Below are 18,248 nucleotides of genomic sequence, written 5' to 3' on the forward strand. Positions count from 1 at the left end.
TACGTCGAGTTTTATGCACGTACACCGGAGCACCGGGGATTGCTGCTAGCTCTTTAGAGTAGGCTCCATTAAAATACCCGTAGAATAGATTCAACCTACTCACATCGCGTCTGTGCATTAGAGATGGCATTCGGTCTGTTAACAATGGGAACAGGGTGAGCTATCGAATATATTTGTTTTTTTTTAATAGTGCACTTAAACAACGTAGATTAATATTACAAAGAAATGCAATTCTAGTATTCGTTTATAATGCAGTTTTATGGTATTGTTGAATTCGTGCAATCATCGTTAGAACCAGTTTTATAAGAGTTCTGTTTTGCCATGGGAAAAATTGTTGGTATTTACTTTAGTGGAAATATTTACGGATGTCCTTTATGAATAAAGCATTTCTGCGATCTTTTAAAAATAGACTGAGCTAGAAAAGGTTTTCTTACAAACTTTTCGATGCATTGTAGCTGTTTTTATGTCGCTAGCCATTTATTACTGTTGTTGAATTAAAGAATATTCATTTTTATTTGAAAATATCACGGAAATATTGAAAACTTGTTCGCCAGAAATTCACCGTGAGTGGTGCAAAGATTCGAATAGATTATAAATAGTTTTTCTTGTATAAATAATTTTAAAACATCCGTTTTTTGATTGTATGGATATCTAGCGTTGTTCTGTAAAAGAAAACAGCAAAACAACCGAACAATAAAAAATAAAAATAAAAACAATCAAAACAACAAAATACCATAACAACAGAGAAACAGAGCAATAAAACAACCACAATGACAAAACTACGGAACAACAAAGCAGCGGAAAAATAATGGACAACAACATACGACAACACAACAACACAACAACAAAGCAACAAAATAACTAAACTAAACTACTAAACAACCAAACAAATAATTTGGAATTCTATAAAAATTTTGTCAAATAACAGTGAAAATAATTAAATAGTCGATAGATATTTTATTTTGTTGTCAACATGTTTTGGTTGTGGTTCTTCCGAAATGATCGATTATATTATCCGCGTGTCTAAACTATTGAACATCCTCCAATGGTTGCTCAATCGGCAAAATCATTTTATCAATCGCTTCCGCTTCATGAATCAGTATTCCGTGGAAGCTCGCTGGCAGATAGGGCCATTTGTATGGAACAGACAAATACTTTTTGCAGTGTGTAGTGATTGTGCGATTTCCTGATTTTTTTTTCGATCGCGATAATAATAATTTGTTGAGGAGCTTTTTTCATAGTTCGAACAAATCGGACGCCAAATTCTACTGTTTTCTTAAGTAAATAAAGTACAGGCATTGGGTGTTTAGCTTATGTTTTATGTATTTACATGTTATATTGATTTATAACTAATTCTTAAATTCGTAACCTATCTTTATCCGGAATCAAATCGGTTAATTAAAATCTGATTACGTTCAAATAATTAGGTTTACGTTTGCTATTTTTTTAATATATATTTATAATAACTCCACACGCCCTGGGGAAAATCATTTCCCTCAGAGCATATGACATTTTAGAGGATAGTGTTTTCAGTATTATTGTTGAAAAGCAAGAGCAAACTTATGTCTTGAAGAGACCCGTGTTGTAGCAAGGAGAATATGAACAAAATATTCACAGGTTTTCTGTTTGCCATCCAAATTTTCTTGTTTTTTCAACAATTATCTCCAACCCGTCTCGTTCTCAAAAGACAGTATCGTTATTGTTACGTTCAATGTTTTAAGAGTGATTCATTGTTATATCTACTTGGTAGTGTCTTATATATAAGATTATGAACAAATTAAAAGTTACAGGAATAAAAATGAGTCCAATACCAATACTACTACTAATGGAATTATAAATATGTAAATGGCCAATTATGGTTATTAATGAACTAGCTGTAAACAATTTGAGTGACATAATTATTACTTCCGCTAATTTCCAAATGGAATTCAATGATCTAAAACTCAAGAATTAAAAAATATATATCAACTAATTATAAAATAACGTACTTTGAAGGAGGTTCTCCGTCATTTCTTTTTATTCTTCTGATTAATGGTAACCGCACGACCAACTTAACTTGTCAACTGTCACCTCTCACCGCAATAATACTGAACCGGGTAATTGCGCGCCCTTGTATTTGAGTTCGGTGACTCATTATAAAGTGTAAAAAACTTATCAAACAATATTTTTCATTCAAAGGAGACACCTATTACTAGGGAGGATCAAAAAAAAAGTTTGGAATATCAAAATTCCAAGATGATAAAAAGTTGTCTCCATGGACCCATATATATTGCAAAAAATTGGCCCATTTGAAAAACGTTTAGGTCTATTATTGCAAGAGACCTAAATTTTATTATATTTTTTTGTAGTTACAAAAAATATATGCCCAAACATTAGTACAATTTGTCACTTGAAAAGTTCAAACGTTCCCAGCACCACTGATATTGACACTAATTTAAGAAAACATAAATTGTTGAAATTACTCTTTTAAAACCTTAAACCTAAACCTCGCATTGAAGTAATTTTTATTTACATACTAACTGTACCCCGCTACGCGTTGCTGTGGCTTAGTCTGTCCGTGCAGATAAAGAAACAATTGCGAGTGTTGCTTTAACGTCCAACAGATGAAAAATGTGTTTTTTATCTGTCAAGAGTGACATATAAATGATATAGATATATAAAATATCAAAGCAATCGGTGAAGATGATTCGAAGATTTAAGAATTTTTTAACAAACGAATATTTTTTTTAATTCACAAAGATAGATTATATTTTATTGTTTTTGTGTTTAATTCGTATAACTCCATTTAATTTTTTAAATAAATAGATTTGGTTCAAATTTTTCAGCTTATTCAAAAACAAAAAAAAACAATTCTCTCCATACTTCATTACAAAAAAATATTAGGAAAAATTTACTTTGTTGAAGAAAATTATAATCTTTAATATTTTTGCGAGAAACTCGAACATTTTTCAAATCGGCCAGTTTATTTTTTGGTAATTGTGGGTCCGTAGATAACTTTTATCAACCTGAGTTTTAGTTAGAATTACCAATCTACTACGAGTTCTAAGATAAAACTGAATCTATTAAATTTACGCCTATCGTTAATAAAGATCCTCGAAAATGAATTATATCGCTAACTAATCTGTTAAAACATCTGTTTTTAAAATAATTTTATCCAGAGAAATCTTATCATTAGTAAATATCTTTTTTAAAATTTTAATGAGCCCCTCACAGATGAGGTTTAAGAAACTAGTAAAAGTCGATTTAATAAGAATTTGAAGTTTATGGTATTGTTTATTATAAGTTTGTAGCATCGAGAAGAATCCATTGAATCATTTATAATAAGCAGCTCGACGCTACTTAGGTACGTACTTGCAGCCGAAATCAAAACAAAGCAACCTACCTGCTTCAAGTATCTACCGGCGACAATACGTCGCAGTCCGTCTTTCACATTACGAGAACTCGCCAGAAGGTTCGAGTCTACCGCCTAGGCATAATTGCCGCGCCCCCGAAATTTCTCGAAAGGCCCAGACTGAGCGAGTGCCTCGAATTTAGTTGCAATTCACTACCTACTGTTGTCACCGGCCAAACAGTATAAATAAGCCCGACGCAGCGAGTCAGTCAGTCAGTCATCAGTCCGCAGTCATTTAACAAGAATCAACGAGTGATAACCCGCGCTCCTCTGACTAGCGCAAAGGACAATTTACCCGGCTTCGCCCGTACAATCATGGACTCCATCGGGACATCATCTTAGCGCCTTGGCCCAGATCGCCGTCCCTGGCCAGCGCTACTCGGATTACAAGCGCCCTGGTTCCAGCGTCTCTGACCAGCGCTTCTTCGACGCCGCCATGACCACCACGAGGACACGCAGCATCCTCACTGGTCTACGCCGCTCCCGCTCAACTGCCTACAAAGTCCGCCGCACCTTCGGCCCTCTCGTCAGCACTGGAGTATTGATTACCCAGATCGCCAGTGCCTGACAGTCATCGAGTCCCGGTCAACAGCCCCCGGCGCGGCGTCGACTCACTGACCCGCGCTTGACCAGCACATCACAGCCAGTATCCGGTGAATTCATCTGTCCTACGTCAACTCCCATCACGGCAAACTGACTCACCAATAAACACAGTGACCTTCACGACCGACTTTTATTTCGTGTAAAATACATTAGTTTAAAGTTAATGAATGAAATGGAGAAGAAACAAAAACCAAACAAAGCAAAAACAAAAACTGTTTTACGGTGTCGTTAAAATATGCAATGTTAAAATGTTTAATTAGTACAGCTTCATAAAACAATCTTTCATATTAAAAACATCAGCTAACGCAGCATAAGAGTTACATGTATGTAATCTATTTAAAACAATAACAGAACTTTCACTTGTATTTTAATTTAAAAAATTTCTTAATTGTTCGATTTCTATAAAACGACCCGTCTTAATTTTATAATATTTCGTGTATTTGTGTTGAGCAAAGCAAAGTCCTATCTTAACTCTACCGTTTGGCATTTCTTCTGTTTGTAAATTTGTTTGTAGGTTTCGTTCCTGGTTTCGAAAACCTGCTGAATCCACTTTATTATTCAAGCAAGCCCTATTGACTAGTTGGCTAACTTTGACTAGGTGGTTAATTTTAACTAGATAGTTGACTGATTACCGTTTTCGAAAATCCACTTTATCCACTTTATTATTCAATCAATCCTTATTTCTACTAGGTGGCCAACTTTGACTGAGTTTTTCAATAAAATGGTATCTACCTAACTGAACAAAGTTTGAAAAAAGAGTTGTCGGTGAGATAGTGACGTTTCTTTCCTTATTTTAAATTCTGAATATTATTTTTTTTATATAAAAGAAAGTCAAACATTCCCGGGTGAAGAATAACCTGACAATATTTGAAAATCTCCAAATACCACCACAGTAAGCTGAAAATGTTGCTTGTGTTGTGATGGAGGACATAGCCAGCCGAGGAATTGAACACACTACGCCTGGGTGGGACCCAAACGCGATGTCAACTCGGCTACCGACCGATCATGTTATTACATGGTCTATAATTAAATAGGTAGGTACTTTAGTACCTTCTTACAAATCCTATGAGTAACATCTTTTTTTGGACGCTGTTTATAACCAATATGAAATTAGCCACTAAGCTGAATATAAACATATTTAAAATTGATGTGGTTTTACGCACAACATTTAATATTATCGATGTAAATAAAATGATTTTTTTACATAGTCGCTACCCGGCTTTTCTCGATATTCTATTGTCTTTTTCCTATAAAAATAATAATTTGAGACAAACAATGTGGAACCTTGAATAATTTTTTTAACAAAATATAATAAAGCTCCATAGCTCAAGATGGACATGATAATGAGCGCAGAAAATAGTTTATAATTTGACTTGAAAATTCTGAGCAAATAACTATTCTATTTTCATGATACAAGAGCTCACCGCACGCATTTTTAATGAAGAGAACAAGTAAATTAGCTGCTTCTAGGAAATTTTCCTTTTTATTCTGAAAATACTTTATAAATTATTGGGATTGTCATGATCCCGCTGGTTGGGACCGTTGGGTTTTTGGGACTTTTGGACGGTGTTCACATAAAAAGTAAATTAATAAAACCACATTTTTTTTAATTTATTTAATATTTTTTAACCGACCGCTTAGTACCAGCATCTTAACTGTTTAATTTTATACCTGAATATGCTTGTAATAAGCAAAAACAATTATCATCGAGTATGTCAAATCTAAATAAACCAATAAATACGAAAATATTGTCAAATCGATAAAGTTGTAGTTCTTTTTTCAATATTTCAGTTTTAGGTGTGTTAAAACCGTAGATTAAAGAATATAACTCTAAAGGTGCCTTCCATACAAATTTGAATGGAAGAAAATGCTCATTTAACCCAACCGTTCAGCGTTTTGTTTCACTTACACTCCCTGAAAACGTACATCCATCCCATTTGAATTTCGAAAACACATTTTTGTATCGAAATATAGGCTCAAAGTGGGAAAATGTTTGGATCACGAAACACGCCCACAATGAACTTCTTGCGTTTTTCTTTATTCTACAGATAGATAATTTTGATTAAGCTGACATTAAAAAAATGCTCATAATTAAAAATGATAATGCTTTGCTTTGTCCTCGAATTTAGACATGTGAATAATGATGTTAAATTATTTTTCCAGTGATAACTGCCGAAGAGGAGGCAGTACAGGTGCAAGCTCTAGCGGGCGGCGCCGCAGACCTGCCGTGCGATATCTCCCCGCACCAACTCAACGACTCCGTGCTGCTAGTGGTGTGGTACCGCGAGGATACACCGATCTACAGCTGGGACGCGCGCAGCGGCCGCGGCGAGGAGGAGACCGGGGACGAGGAAGCCCAGCAGGACGAGGGCGAGCCGGAGCTGGAACACGAGGGGGCGCACTGGTCGGCGTGGGGCGGGCGCGCTCGCTGGTCGCCGCTCACGGCAAGGCTCGCTCTGCGGCCGGCCACCACGACGGATCGAGGAGACTATCGGTGCAGGGCGGACTTTAGGGCTTCGCCTACACGCAACACCAGGGTCAGCCTTCAGGTTATAGGTGAGCAAGCTTTCAACTGATTTTACGCACCGTCCTTTTCCTATTACATATTCTGTACAGAGTTATATGTGAGCAAGTTTTCAACTGATTTTATGCACCGTCTTTTACCTATTACATATTCTGTACAGATTTATATGTGAGCAAGTTTTCAACTGATTTGATGCACCGTCCTTTACCTATTACATATTCTGTACAGAGTTATAGGTGAGCAAGCTTTCAACTGATTTTATGCACAGTCCTTTACCTATTACACATTCTGCAGAGAGTTAAATATAAGTATTTTATAATGTTACGCTCTTTACTTTTATTATATTAGGAAAATTGCGGTGAAACATTTAATTGAATTGAGTTATGTGTTAAACCTGTAAAATTCAATCATGCAATAACGCGATTTTCAGGCCAAATTCTTAATTTTACCAGAACAACGCGAAAATTTCAATGTTATAACAATTAAAGTGATTGATTTTCTGGTATTTTTAAAAGAAAGCTGTTTTGTGCAGCAAAAAGTTAACATAATATCGCGTTTGCTGAAAAATAACATACTTTTTTCACCTTCCCCACTTCATTCATTCTCACAACATACCCTAATTACTAATTAGGTATGCCATAGACCTACTGGCCCATGTAGAGTTAAGACCCTTGCACAGTTTTATACGATTATCGTAACCAACAGCATTTTAAATTATTTAAATAATTATTGAGTTATATTATGCGGCAAAAGTACATTATAAAGAATATCAAAATATTCTCATTTTTACCAGATTGAAGAATGTTTTAAATGAAAGTAAAGATGAATCAATTACTTTGAACATAATACGTTTAGTATAAAACAAAGGAAAGGTTATTAAGACAGGTATTACGTAGGAAAGAAGTTGATTAAATACGAAAGGAAGACAGGTATTAATCTTTTGACTGACGCATGACGGTCTGCCCAAAGTAACGGTATTAATTCAAATTAACATTTCTGTAAAATGGACTTGAAAATACCAACCAACTCTTTTACAAGCTTACGAAGCCTAGAAATGAAAATTCAGCTCACAATCATTTTTTTAACTTTACTTAATGACATTAAACAGTTAACCTTCCGGGTTCTAAAGGGGGTTTGTACGGATAAAAAATCTGATCATTCCAATAATTCTTCAATAATTTAGGGTTTCTTTAACCCTAACGACAAATAAAATATTTGTACGTTAATTAATTATTTCGAAAACCTTTTAATGCATTCTTAAAAGTAGGACCTCCAGTGGAAAAAGTATAATTGTACTCTTGAACAATTCCAGGCAGAAGCATATTTCTTTATGTCACTATACACTGTTATTTTAATAAAATTCTTCACAGAGAATACTTAAAACAAGAGTTTAGTAACTGACTCGAGAGTAAATAATTTACTTTAAAAGGGATGTTTTCTGAAAATATTCACTTTACTTTTGTAAATATTTTATACAGCTAATAAAGGGTGCAACATGATTCTGTTTTTCTAATTTTCTTCCATAAAATTATTTATTTTTATGTATCTAGAAAAGTGTGAATCCCGTTGATTTAAAAAATCTTAACTCTACAATACAGCATCATTTTAGTTACAAACTAAGTCAGATTATAGTGGAAATATTCCCGCTACACATTCAAATTAAAATACATTCGTTTTTTTCACGTATCCAAAAATTAAATACTGTTTTTGAAAGCAGATGAAATACCCTTTTAGATTTTAATATTACAAACGAACACATGCAACGAAAAAAATTTAATTTTGAACGCAAGCAAAGTAAAAGTTTTTTAGATCGTGTCATTCGGTGGCATAAAATATGGCAAAACGTGACTCCACGGCTATTGATGTTTCGTAGCAAAATAAGGTTAAACATAGAATAAATAATAGATTGGGGACAACCATCGGGTTGCATAGTGGCCTTTATGAAATGGTTATGATATTAAAATCTTAATTAACGTAAATGGTGAAGGAAAACTTGAGAAATAACTGATAGAATATTCTCAATAATGTGACCTTTGGTTTATTACACTCGTTGTTGTGGCAAAAAAATGACATGTAAATGTAAATTAATAATTTTAAAAATACTCATTTTGGTTGTGTCTGTAACCTGTGTTTAATGAAGGTATGATTTGAGATTGTTGTAAATTATTATGGTGATTTGTTTTTGGGGTATTATGCCGTGTTGCGCTACCTCCTTCTTTAGCCAACGTTTCGGACAGCATTGCAGTATCCATCATCAGGGCATATGTGTAATTTGTTATTTTTTTTAAGTTACACATCTGCCCTGGTGATGGACACTGCAATGCTGTCCGAAACGTTGGCTGACGTTTGATGGTCATTAAGTCACATTTTCAAAAGTATCTTGATAACAAAAGTTGTAGGTACTCATTTTTCTCCGTGTATAATAAATCTCCCGTAAAACTCCTATAATATGTTTAAAAGCTTTACTGATGGGATATAATATTGTAATTTCATTTCAACGCATGTTCAATATATCAAAAAACTATTACAGTTCTACACAGGTACACAATGGCGTGCGCTGAGTTTTTAATCAGGGTAGGCAATAGAAAAACAGGAAATTATCTGATATTAAAAGACTAGGGTCGTGATAAGTTTTTGCTAAGAATGCCTATGCTGTTGGTTTTAGTCTACATTGGTTGGGATTATTACACATTATACATTTCTTTTCACACATTACGTTTCTTTAAAAATCTTAAAAATGTGTTAAATAAACCCGGGATGGGGATCTGCTAGACATACATAATCTGAATACAATTCAAAAAGGAATCATAAAGACCATACCGAAAGAATCCAAAAGACAGCCTTCGATGGAAATTTCCTATAGTGTCATGAACCAAATGTGCAACAAATATATGCCAAAAATAATTTATTGAAACTTTTCAAATATACGGAATCATCTACCAGACCGCCTATCCATCAAACTAGATTAAATCAAAGTTACATAAAATACATTCCGTGTTATAAAACCACATTCGGACAAAGAAACTAGAGGTATTTTGCAACAAAACTCCACAACATCCCTCTCTCCAGATGTAAAACTAATACAAAATTTAAGGAGTACAAATCAAGAATAAAAATTGGGCCGCAAGAGGTCGCAGATGCAGGTTCATGAATACTTAATAAATAATAATTTGATGAGATTCTTAATAAATTAGCAATATCTACTCATTTTTCTCCACGTAGGCAGTGCTTATGTGCCTAAATGGACCGCACGCCTCTGTAGATAGGTAGCTATATCACGGCAAAATTAGCTTGAACGTAAATTGTGTGGGCGTAGTGCGAAATCCAGGTATCTAAAACAGATTACATCGGAAAATGTTAGACTGATTGAGTAATGGTAGGAACCTACCTACGGTATCGTACCTTATAATATACCCTCACTAAACCTATATCGCCGTTTAGGTGGAAAGGCTAAGTATAATATATTATATTATTATAGTGTTCCCTGGAATCGTTTGTTGGTAATGACGTCTGTATATTCATTTCATTGGGTATATTATTATAGTGTTCACAGAGTTTAGGCCAGTGCAATTAGCGATTCGCGATCGAAGTAATTCCGGTAGTCCCAATTTTTTTATATATTATATAAACTGATCCCCTGATGTAAAATCTGAGTTTCCGACCTTGGCGCACCTGTGCTCGCGCCGCCATTTTGAAAAAACTGGCCAAAATTGGGCCAAAATCTAGTTTTTCCCAAATATCTCATTTTCAATGCAAATTTTGGCTAAAGTATCTTAAAAAGTATAATAGAACATAAAATAACCTACAACTTTTGTACAAACAAATTTCTTCTATCTCTAATAGGTACCGAGGTAGAAAGTCGTAAAGGTGCGTACATTTTTGAAAAAATAAGTTTTTTGCGCGACTAGGTTTGGTTTTTTATAAATACCTCGTTTCCAGTACAATTTTGTGAAAAATTTATTGATAATAATTTTGTAGAAAATAAAATTTCGTTAAAGAAATATGTATATAATTTTTATTTTTTATCTCTATTACGTATCCAAACTCTAATCCACCAAAACCAGGCCAAAAATTAAAACAGAGGTTAGGTGTTTTAAACTTGGCGTTCCTTGATTTTATTTTTCTTTAACAATTATTGTTCTAAGAACATATACGTTGACAAGAATCGTCATGCCTGTGTCAGACCTAGCTATAAATATAGTAGATAGACTATTTCAGCATATCGGTCGCCATACATTCCCAATGGGAAGACCACTAAAATTGGCCAAGCCACTACATTTGTGCTCGCAGCTTGGTCTGACATGCCTATCAACGTAATCACAACATACATTTAAGATTATTAATACAATTAAGATTATAAGGTACATAAAAAAGATAAAAAATTGGTATTTTCGTAAAATTAACATTTATTGACATTCTTTTCTTTATTAGTTAAGTTGTCAGCATAACAAAAAATAAAATTAATGGTAGATCAGTTTAGACAGAAGTACGAGCCATTGACTATAGTTTTTTACTTCTGGCCCTGAATAGCTTCTTCATCTGTCTCATCACCCAAATTTGTGGCGACTGGGTCATCATATTCCTCGTCATCGTCATCAACGAAGGCTTCTACAGCATTCTCGCAGGAGTTGCTATTGCAATGAATGCTGAGTAGGGAACATTTCAAACCCGACTTTCTGCAGGTGCACTTTCTAGCGCAACCTTTTTTGCATTGACATGATATAAAGTTCAGCAAGGCCTGAGGTGCAGCTTCCTTCAACATTGTTACTGGAGTAAGTAACCCAACAGCATCCTTTTTCCACCCCCATTCAGTCGGATCTTTATCGTGACCAAGCCAAGTCTGCACTTGCAAGTATGTTCTTGAAGCGTGTTGCTGGACTGCATCTTTGGTGGGTGGTAGCCTGGATAAATTGAATTTGTTCTTTTTTACTCCTTTGACAAAAATGATGTACCTACCTTAAATTTTCCAAATTTGAAATCTCGTTGCCGCCATACAAAAGTGCTAATAGTTGTTCGGCAGCCAAAGTGATTGTTTCTGTCTTTGCTTTTGGGTCTTGAAATACACGAACAAGTTCATTCACTGAGTGGTTCTTGAGAAGAATATTACAAAATTTGTGTTTGCCTTGACCGAACGGAGCTCCAGTTGTATCGCAACCACTTATGCCATGAAGGAATAAAATGTTTTCAACTATTTCAATGTATTTAAAACATTTGTTCGAGTACAACGCGTTAGGTGATTTACCTTTTCCAACTTTTTGGTAATATACGTTGGGAGGTGAGAGAGCTGTGAGGAGTACCAGCAGATCAATATCCTGACTACATCATGTTGAGATGACAACGAATTTGCTGTGTTCACTATGAGAACGTCAGCATCCTCATCAGCTTGTACTGTCGTTATGTGGGATCGTGCAAGTGAGGTTCTGAGTAGAGAAATAAAACGAGACTTGTTCTTATCATTTCCCAGAAACTTTTCCTGTGGCACTTGTGGGTGCATGCTTTCAAAAAACAAAACTTCAGCAGAAGTTGTAACTCTGGCATGCCGTGCTCTTTCCACCCCTTTAGTGCTTTTATTTTCCATAGAATCTGGGTATCCATCGAATACCACTACTGCATTGGATCCATAATGCTTTTGTACATACCTGACATATTGCTGGAAAATTACTGAAAAAGGTTGAGCACGACCCCATACAACTTTGTGCATTAAATATCCTCCATCAATTACATGTATTTTACTGCTTCCCAGTTCTGTATTATTTGGTAGAGGGTTGAATGATGAATAAAATATAGACTTCGTTCCTTTGCGCATGCCTTCCTCTGAGAAAAGAGACAATGGTACAGGAGAGAGTTCATATTGAATAGCATTAATGAATCTATTGCCATAGTCACACCCTGATTTTTGACACTGCTGGTCACCGCCGCAAGAGAAACTATCGCATCATTACGTTTTAAGTGTAGGTTTCCAAAGTTCTGGTTGATAACTTTAGACATAGCTAATTTCCCCATCTTTTCAGCCATGTGACAAGTGACTTTGCTATCCCCGATTGTGCCACTGCTAATAGACATAATCACGTTTGTTTTAGGAAATGGTTCATGGAAAGCAAACCAATCAATGAGAGTTTTAACGTCTCGATCATCCCTCTTAATTCTTGTAGGCCTCATCTCTACATGTTGCTCTGACGTTCTGAGATTCAATCCCACAGAATGACTCGATACCCTCACAAATGTTATGCAGATAAACGAATCCAGCAGTCCAACGAAGGATGGAACTGTCTGTGAAGGGAACCGGAGGGGAGGAGTAGAGGGGTGGGAGGTAGCCCCCCCCCATACTGAAGTGCCCTCTAGTAAATTTATAGATGAATGTATTTAAAAATGCAAACAAAAATCTAATAACGTGATAATAAACCGTGATAGATTTTTTGTGCGTACCTACCTAGATTTGTTTATTCTTTATATCGTTAAAAAAACTATATAAACATAAAAACTGCACAGCTTTGTTTGAAATTTTATGTTCTACATAATTGGTATCAATAATATTTTCATGAAATTCCACTGGAAACGAGGTATTTATAAAAAAACAAAATTTGTCGCGCAAAAAACCTGTTTTTTCAAAAATATACGCACCTTTACGACTTTCTACTTCAGTACCTATTAGAGATAAAAGAAATTTGTTTTTACAAAAGTTGTAGGTTATTTTATGTTCTATTATACTTGTTAAGATATTTTAGCCGAAATTTGCATTGGAAATGAGATATTTGCGAAAAACTAGATTTTTGCCCGATTTCGGCCAGTTTTTTCAAAATGGCGGCGCGAGCACAGGTGCGCCAAGGTCGGAAACTCAGATTTTATATCAGGGGATCAGTTTATATAACATATAAAAAAATTGGGACTACCGGAATTACTTCGATCGCGACCCCCTTTTTGGCGCTAATTGCACTGGCCTAGTTGGAGTGCTGATACAAACTCTGATGTATATCAGTGGGGCGTGACACTGGCAGAGTAAGGATGATAATAGACTAAATACAGTAGACATGAGAAAACTGAGACGTTTTTAAATGACCGTGTTATATTTGGAGATTTGGAAAGAATGCGTAAAATACAAAATGTAAAACCTACAATAATATAATGTACACTTTTCTTCCAACCACAAGCTAATGCTTCTCTGGAAGAGTAGTATTAAATATTGTCATTGTAATTGTAAACCTTATTATTTATATGTACTTTTTCCTTTAAGACGATGCACTACATAGTTTTATATTTTAAATCGAGCCGCTATCAATAACACCCCTTACGTAGATGGCGATAAGGTTTAAATTCCCGCTTAACACTATCCGCCTGTTTTGATTTATGCAAGAAAAAAACATGGCCAATAAGTGCCTTTTATTTTATTTTGTGGATGTTCAGTCATAAATATTTATTTTTTCCGATCATTTTATAAATAACTTAATTTGCCACATTACAATAAAATCATTTAAAGGGTTCTTAAGTAGGAGATTTTGAACTATAAAGCGGTTTTCATAGGCCTTATACATTATTTTTTTCTGGGCTTATAAAAAGACTTATCTTTAAAATACTCGATAATTTCAAAGGCCAAGATGTATTGTACTCGCAATATTTAATTAAAGCATCTGAAACATTTCTAGGTGACCAAATTTTCAAACCAAAAACACATGATTTTGAATTGCTACGTAGTGCATCGTCTTGATAAAAAAAATAATAATAATGCAAGGCTGATGTGAGCGTGATGGTTGGCGTTCAAAAAAAAAAGAAGAAGATGGTTTGAAAGGGAGTATTATGTAAATACGAATTTTGGAAGGAGCGCGGCAATATGTGAAAATATTTAATAAACCACGAAAAATCTCTCGACAAATGCCTAAGTTGCATTTAAAGATAGACTGTGATTTTTTTAATACCTATAACATATAAAATAAGTGAACAAAGTGTGTTAATAATTTTTAATAATACTTTGCGATTTTCTTCTATCGAGAAAATTTCGTATAATTACCGTTTCGGATCCACAATTTGCCATATCTTTAGTAATTACATTTTGTTTTAGGAACTCAAAAGCGTGTTCAAGAGAAATGTGATATAAAACAGTAAAAAATCGGAATACGGGAGCTTAAGAAAGGGACGCTTAGATGATTTGAGCGTCTAAGGAGAGACGGATGAGTGTAAAGAGAATATTATGACGCTGAAGTTAATCAGTGATGGCTTAATCAAAAGTAACAAATACTTGAGACGGTCATTTGACGGCCGGCATAGTCCAGTGGTAACGCATTGGACTGCCATTCCGAAGGTCGCGGGTTCGAACCCGGCGTGCGCAAATAAATTTTATTTGATTAATTTGTGTTATTTCACAATTAATTAATTAAAATAATATATAGTATATTTGCGGCACGTTCCAGAGTGGAAGATACTACCAGTATCGCCCTGGTGTAAGACCACCATTCAGAATTGAAACGTTGCTCCAAATGGCTTTAGCCGTGTTTAGTGACTAGATCTGAATAGCCAGGTACTTCCCCACCTTCCTCTTTTCCTTCCCCACTTACCTTCAGCCTCACAACATCCCCCAATTGGGGATGCCATAGTCTCACTGGCTCCAGACGGGAGCAGTTGGGACTCTTGTGAGGTATTCACTATAAAAAAAAAATAATCAAAGATACAAAACAAATTGATGATTTGTGTAGAAAATGTTTGGCTTTTCCGGAAACTATAGAACATATTATATCGGGATGTTCTATATTAGCACCGTCCGAGTATATATTGGACAATGTATGAATATGAATGAAGGAAATAGTTTGCGCTGAGGCAGAGATATTTGTCTATCCTATCTGCTTAACCCTGTGGGAGAAACGGCGTAATGGTTATTTTGTTACGCGTCTCTATTATATTATTTTTAAATTTTAATTGTACTAATCACCATTCATATTATCTTCCATTTCTTTAAACACCCGTTCGGACTAAGAGGTCCACTAAATATAAGTCGTCTCGTAAATTGTGATTTATTCATTCAACCATAATATAATTGAATTGAAAAATAAACCAGAACCGAAATGCCACCAACTTAACCTTTCCGTGACCGTTTAATATTACAGGCTTGAGTTGATTCTACACCAAAGTGGTAACATTTTTTTCAAAGCAGACAATCCAACCAAAGACCCCGCATTCCAAATTTAAACCGATTTATAGTATATTTCCCTTGAATTTTTTTTAGTTTTAACCTCTTAAAAAATATTTATTAGTTAAATTTTAAAATAAACTCCATACATTTGCCGAACTAACTGAGAAATAAATTACATATATGAAATTCTTTCGACTGAAAAACATCGCAATGTATGCTCCGAAAACTATAAAAAAATATATTTTGTTCTGTTATTTAACGATGGAAATTGGCAGAAAAAAATTAAGTGATTCTTTAAATTCTCCTTTAGACATTTCTCTAGAGTTATTTGCTCTATTTTAAATAAGTCATGGTTTATTAAATATTTTCGCCTACGCCTATTAATTGAGGGCCTCTTGACGGTCTCGACTAGCAAGCCGGAGGTCGTGGGTTGCAAGTAAATTTTATTTGATTAATTTGTTTTATTTCACAAAGAACTCGTTTAAAACAATATATAGTGTATTTGCGGCACGTTCTACACGTTCTATACTGTCAGTATCACCCTGGTGTAAGACCACCATTCAGAATTTAAATATTACTTAAAATGGCTATTGCCGTGTTTGGTGACCAGATCTGAATAGATCTCCTTCTACTCTCCACTACCTTCAGCCTCACAACATGATGATGACGTGATGCTGTAGTCTCACTGCATCCAGACGGCTGGGAGCACTTGGGACTCTTGTGCGTTTTCACATAAAAAATAAATAATTATAAGTTTTTTTGTACTAGCGCTCTCCCTCTAACATTTGTATTTACATATCCCCATTTAAACCATCTTCTTCTTCTTTTTGAACCCTTATCTAAACAACTTAAGCACCTACCGCTGTAGGTACAATGCATATATATTTTCATTTACCCTCAATCATAACCCGTGATAGATCGGATTGTCGCCGTAACTTTTCACTAACTCATCTTTTTGCACATTCGGCTGATTTTTCAGGCTGAAGAAAGTAGAGACAAGAAGGATATGAGAAATAGAATGTAATGGAAGGACTTGGTCCTTGAACAAGGATGAAGCCATTTCAAGCATGAATTGGCTTGCGAATGGTGGGCTTTTCCCTACGGCTGTGCCTACTAGAATTATCACAATTAAAAAAAAATGTTATTAGATTACCTTTATTTTAGGAATTGAGAATAATCCCGAATAATTAAGAAATTCCGGCATCCATACTAAATTCATCTGATTAGTTTGTGTTATTTTACAATTAAAAATAATATAAATATAGTATAGGTACCTACATATTTGTGGCACTTTCCACGCTTTGGCCATTGTAGGTGACCAGATCTAAATAGCCAGTTAAACGGAGAGAAAAAAGTATTGCAGATTTATTAAAAATCTCTTCAAATTATAGGTAATCCGATTGGTAGTTTCATAAAAGTTTATTGTGAAACCTATCAATTCATTCGTTAAAGGCCTGCAATCCCGTTTCAAACCGGAATACGAATATTTTGAAGAGATTCTCAATAAATTGGAAATATTTTTCATCATTAAGATTCGTGTACTTCCACACCTTCCTCTTTCCCATATCCTTTTATTCTATTTAATTGAGGATGCAATAGTCTCACTGGCTCCAGATGGGTGGGAGCATTTGAGACTCACGTGCTAACAAAAAATAGAATAATACAAATTATTTGAAACATGTTCTCTTTCAAATAATTGAGGCTATCGAATATCTCGCTAGAATCCCAACTGAATGAAGCCAATGGGAGAGTATGGTATCCTGAAATGGGGTGTTTTGTGGGGCTGAAGAGAGTGGAACGGTGGGTACTTACTATTTAATCTACCGTTAGTAATAATATGGTAATAATGTAGGATTGTGTGTTGTGTTACAGAGGCGGCAGGGGCACCGGTTGTTACGGACGAGGCGGGCCGGGTGCTCGAGGGCCGCGCGGGACCCTACCGCGAGGGAGATTCGCCAAACCTACTCTGCACCTCTGAGGGAGGTAAGTCTTCCACAATAGTTTTTTTCTTAAAGAAAATGGAATGCTGCAAAAACAAAGAAATAAGTCATATAAATTGAACCAGAATCAAATCAATCTATTTTGTATTGATGTTATAATACTAATATTGACTTTATTAGAAGAGGTTATATTCAGAGGTGGATCTATTGGTCCAAAAGTTGTAGATCAGTGCTAACATGAGATCATAAAACCGTGCTTTATTTTTTGTGTATTTATTGTCATTGTACCGTTTTGGGCGCTTTATAAATTTATTTGTTTGTAAGTGTTGTGTTCCCACAAACAGTTCTCCAACTCGTCGTGGAATGAGATTAAATAAATCAGGGAGATATTAATACTTCGCGTATTACAATGGTGACTCGATAGTCGACCTAACTAGAAGCTGACTAATTAGATCTGAAACAGTAAGTTTGTCTGGGAGCATTCTCACTGGCCCTGGCGACTACTGGCTACTAGCTACCATCTTGCGGACTTCCACGCAAGCTCTATGCACAGCCCTCTATCAGTGCATCTCTGAAACTCTTACTACCCAACAATAAGTAATAATTTTTTTAATCAGAGTCAATGCCCGTATGACCCGAGGGCCAGCCGCCACTGCTTTATAATACATGAAT

General features: G+C 35.2%; 1 protein-coding gene across 1 annotated transcript in view; it reads left to right on the top strand.

Annotated features, from left to right (window-relative positions):
- Nucleotides 1–18,248, top strand: part of LOC149423448 (nephrin-like) — a 71,809-nt gene that overhangs the window by 36,451 nt on the left and 17,110 nt on the right. Inside the window, exons 3-4 of the mRNA XM_089632240.1 lie at nucleotides 6,158–6,550; nucleotides 17,509–17,619. Of these exons, the coding sequence (XP_089488366.1) occupies nucleotides 6,158–6,550; nucleotides 17,509–17,619 (504 nt within the window). The remainder of the gene's footprint in view (nucleotides 1–6,157; nucleotides 6,551–17,508; nucleotides 17,620–18,248) is intronic.

This window comes from Hesperophylax consimilis, chromosome 5, assembly GCF_061612785.1.
Source record: "Hesperophylax consimilis isolate HC1 chromosome 5, BYU_Hcon_1.0, whole genome shotgun sequence".
NCBI classification, from domain to species: domain Eukaryota; kingdom Metazoa; phylum Arthropoda; class Insecta; order Trichoptera; family Limnephilidae; genus Hesperophylax; species Hesperophylax consimilis.